Here is a 4,228-nt window from a genome sequence, read left to right as displayed (position 1 = left end):
GTGCTCTTGCTGCGGCAGTGGAGAGAGAGACGCTTTGCTCTGCATTGTTTTCCTTTCTTTCTGCACCAGCCAACCTGCAAGTTGCAAAGTAGAAGAACAAACAGAGGAGAAAGAGAGAAAAGAGGGGAGACCAGCGTCCATATGTCGCTCCCGGTGATGACCCCACGCTCGACTGCACGCTGCCCGATCGTGGCATCCGCGCGCACGACCCTGGTGACGGCTGGAGGGAGGCCCTGGGAGCTGTCATTCGTGCTGCTGGCGGGGAAGGGGATTTGGGGGTGGGGCACCGCGGGACGGGTATGAATGTGGTGGGAGCGCCGCCGGGGGCGCGGGTCGTGGGCGGCGAGCGAGTGGGAGAACACGCTACTCTCGTTTGGCCATGCCGTCGAGCACGCGGTCATTGCCTTCGTCGAGTTTGACATCCAGGTATATACAGACACAAATGTAGCTAGCCTCTGCTTGAATTTCCTATCATTAGTTCGCATTTGATACACTACTAGCTTGTTTAAGCTTGGACTCTCCTCGTACGCTCGTCTCTGCTTCATTCGGCTGTACTCTGCTGCGATCCATTGTGATGGATCTTGTTTGGTCGATGGGTGACGCTGGTTCAGGTTTGTCCTGCTCGTCTTCTTGTGTTCTTCACCTCTCTTTTTTCTTTGCCCTTGCTTATGGTCGTTTCATCCACGTGCAGATTGTTTCGGCTTGCCTGCGTCGAACCGTGTGTCTTTCTGTCCTTCACATTCAGGTTTGTGCACGCCACTTCTACTTGCCTATAAGATGTTTGATGAAATGGACGCGTGTTGTTTCAATGAAATGCGCCTGTGCTAACGTTTGTTCTATGGTTTAGGCTATTTTCTTTGTTTTCTTCATTGCTAGCTCTGGTAATTAGGTTCTTTTCTTTTTCTGAACCGCGAGTGTTTCTTGGTTGCATCTGCATCGTTGCATGTCGTGGTTGTGTTCTGACCGGTTCTTTTCTAGTAGGTTGTACGATCTCACCCGTTGCTGCGGCTCCATTCTGCTCATTGCTTCGTCTCCATTTTCCTCATCAAGGTTTGTTATTCTCTCTTGTGTCATACACCTTGATGTGTTGACATCAGCTATAATAGTTCTGTTCCTATCAAAAAAGAACTGTACAAATAATTAGTGATATATTTTGTATATACTGCTTCCATCTCCTAAATAGAAAGGTATAAAGGTTAATTTAGGTGTCCCAACACAAATAACTTGAATTTTTCTAGAATAATCCATGTAAATGTGAATCCTGCTCAGGGAACCATGGCAACTAAATCCCCTAACAAACATACTCTGAAACATCAACAAAAAATACATGAATTTTCCATACCGCGGCAGCTATTTAATTAAACTGTTTATCATGCTCATCAATCTCTGGTATAATAAGTGTTGCTTATGAAATATTGCTAGCTTGATGGGCCATTGTTAGGAAGACACCAAAATATATTCAAATGATTAGTAGGCTAAACAACCAATAGGATAGCCAAAGAGTTGGTTGTTTGTGTACATTAAACACCCAGCTAAAGAATGGGTTGACAGCACTGATTGACTCTATTGGCACTTCAATGCTGTCCAGATTCATCATTTTTTACCATTGATTGTTTCGGATGGTATTTTAGAGGCTTCTTATTAGTGACTTTCAACTTCGTACAAAGCATGAGTGAATTTCTTGTTTGAAATATTGAAATGTTGATTATGGACACTAATTGGCACTGTGACCTTGATACTTTATAGAATTACATCAATGAATTTCTTGTTTTCTAGTTACTTGCTTTGCTCAATGTATATCTTGGTCTGTTATTGTGTGAATTTGCAAATGTAAAACTGAGCCTTTTCGTCCTTGGTAATTTTGATTCTTGTCATGTTCAGGATTCACACGGTTACAAAAACACATTTATAGTTTTTCTTGGTATTTAGGTTTGAGTTGCACAACAACAACAAAAATTGATGATTCCTTACTTATGGATGGCAATATATTTATTTTCGTTGGTTTTAATGGAAGCTGGGCCGATCTTTTCACAGGAGGAACAGGTAGCGAGAGAAGAGCTCCCCCCCTCGGCGGCGTCCACTCCGGAGCCGTCGCCCACCAAATCACGCCGGCGGCCGCTCCGGCGCCGGCGTCCACCTTCTCCTCTCCGGTGCGCATGGCCTCTGGGTCGCGCAGCCCCCCGTCGGTGTCCTCGGCAATGCTTCGGGAGTGTCCGGTTGTGTCGGGCTTGGGTCTCTCAGGATCTCCGGGCTCGGCGAGCGCGTCTTCCGCGGCTGGTGGCCGGGGGCCGGGGGACATGCCGGCTCAATTGGAGGGCTGGCGTCGGCCGGGCCCTTCGCGTAAAGCCATGTGGCGCAGGCGCCGTGCTCTCCGGCAGCAGCAGGCGGGTGGTGCCCCGCCAAGGTCGTCGTCCCCGTCCTCGTTCGAGTTGTGCCAGATTCCGCCGGATCTGCACGGGCTGTGCTTCCGGTGTTTTGAGGAAGGACATCGGCGACAAGATTGCATCAACGAGCCGCTCTGCATCAGATGTGGTCGGGCGGGCCATGTCTCGTCTCAGTGCGCGGTGCCGCGGAGTCCTATTTCTGCGGCGGAGCTTCGCCGGGCGGTGATTGACAGGGTTGCCAGACGGGAGGTGGTGCCTCGACAGGCGCCGGCCATTAGGAGGAGGTTGTCGGAGCCTAGGCAGAGCACGCCGTCGGTGTCGCTCTCGCCAGTTGCGCCCAACCCCTTCCCTGGTTGGCCGGCGTCGCGCCTCCGTCTGCCCCATCGGAGATTTGCAGTCTGCAGAGGTCTGGGGACATGGATGATCTGGAACGCCGTCTGCAGCTTGCCGTGGTGATGTACGTCGGAGGGGCCAGACCGCTGGTGACCTGTGAGGATGCGGCTGTTGCGATCTCGGCGCAGCTCGGCATCCCAAGGTTTCGTTTTTCGATTCACAAGTTTCACCCGGAAGATTTCTTGGTGGTTTTCGCTGCTCATCAGTTCAGGAACATGGCGCTGGCGGTGCCTTCGATCGAGCACAGAGTTGTGAAGCTATTCATCAAGCCATGGTTGAGGCAAGCGCAGGCAACGTCAAGGCTAATGAGAGTCCAGGTGGACATCATGATTGAGGGCATGCCGTCGCATGTCTGGTCGCAGGCCACGGCAGCAGAGATTTTGGGCAGTGGTTGCTTGATTGAGAGCTTGGCGCCGGAGACGGCCAGCAAGGAGGATCTTTTGTTATTCAAACTACGGGCTTGGTGCGTAGACCCTGACGACGTCCCGGTGTTCCGCAGAATTTGGGTTCCGGAGCCGGACGAAGATTTGGCGAGCACGGCGGCGAGACGGCCATCCTTTCGCCAGTTGTTGGAGTACCCTGCGTACGTGCACATAGGGCGGATGCGTGACTGCACGCCGCCGGAGCTCTGGAGGAGGGGGTCCTGCTCGGATGACGCTAGCGGACAGAGTGGCCTCCCGGACAGCTCCAATGGCTCGTTCCATGGCGGAGAATGGGTGGTGCAGCCTTGGTCCCGCGGCGTCCGTGACAACAGGGGGCCGGCGAGCGGCGGAGCCGGTGGGGGTGCAGGACGATCCTACCGGGCGGTTCTGGAAGGCAGAGTGGGTCCGTCGGACTGGAGGCTGCCGCACATGGGCATGGGGCCCGCTGCCCCCAACGTGGCCTACGTTGCGGGTCAAGCCAAGGAGTCGGGGGTGGTCAACAGAAATTCAAACGGCCCAACAGGAGGTCAGGATAAGCTGGTGGAAAGCCAGGGCGCGGTGGGGTTGGCAGGCACGGAGAACTAGGTTGATGTGCGGTTGGCGAAGGATCCAATGCCGTCCAAGGGATTGGCCAGGGAGTTCAGCTCTAGGATCGAGGAGGATCGTCTGCCTGGCGCTGGTGGGGTGCTGCCGGTGCAGGATATGACACAGGAGGAGGGCCTGAGTGCTGCTGTGGTGGTAGGCCAGGAGAGGCCGGTGCCAGAGGGTCCCAGCGCAGCTGCGCAGGTGGCCTTGGTCGAATCGCAGGTCCCACATGATTCTCTACGGCAGGTGGGCGCGGTGGCTGGGGCCTGGCTGGAGGGTGACAAGTCCTGTTCGCCGCATGGAATCCTGGGCGGGGAACCATCGCAGGAGAATCTGTCGAATGGCTGGGCGCCAGTGCCGGAGCTGATTGTCGCCAACCCAGAGAGGCTGGGGATCGGTGCGGACGGGACAGCTGCCTTGTCGGAGCCGGGCCATGTGGAGCCG

General features: G+C 54.2%; 1 protein-coding gene across 1 annotated transcript; it reads left to right on the top strand.

Moving 5' to 3' along the window:
* Positions 1–362: 362 nt before the first annotated feature.
* LOC119308768 lies at positions 363–3,812 on the top strand. Its single transcript, XM_037584911.1, has 4 exons — positions 363–611; positions 692–745; positions 982–1,050; positions 2,035–3,812. The coding sequence occupies exon 4, from the start codon at positions 2,801–2,803 to the stop codon at positions 3,782–3,784; it is 984 nt and encodes a 327-aa protein (XP_037440808.1). The 5' UTR covers positions 363–611; positions 692–745; positions 982–1,050; positions 2,035–2,800; the 3' UTR covers positions 3,785–3,812.
* The last annotated feature ends 416 nt before the right edge of the window (positions 3,813–4,228 follow it).

The sequence above is a fragment of the Triticum dicoccoides genome, chromosome 5B (genome assembly GCF_002162155.2).
Source record: "Triticum dicoccoides isolate Atlit2015 ecotype Zavitan chromosome 5B, WEW_v2.0, whole genome shotgun sequence".
NCBI classification, from domain to species: domain Eukaryota; kingdom Viridiplantae; phylum Streptophyta; class Magnoliopsida; order Poales; family Poaceae; genus Triticum; species Triticum dicoccoides.
This window is presented reverse-complemented; position numbering and strand designations above follow the sequence as displayed.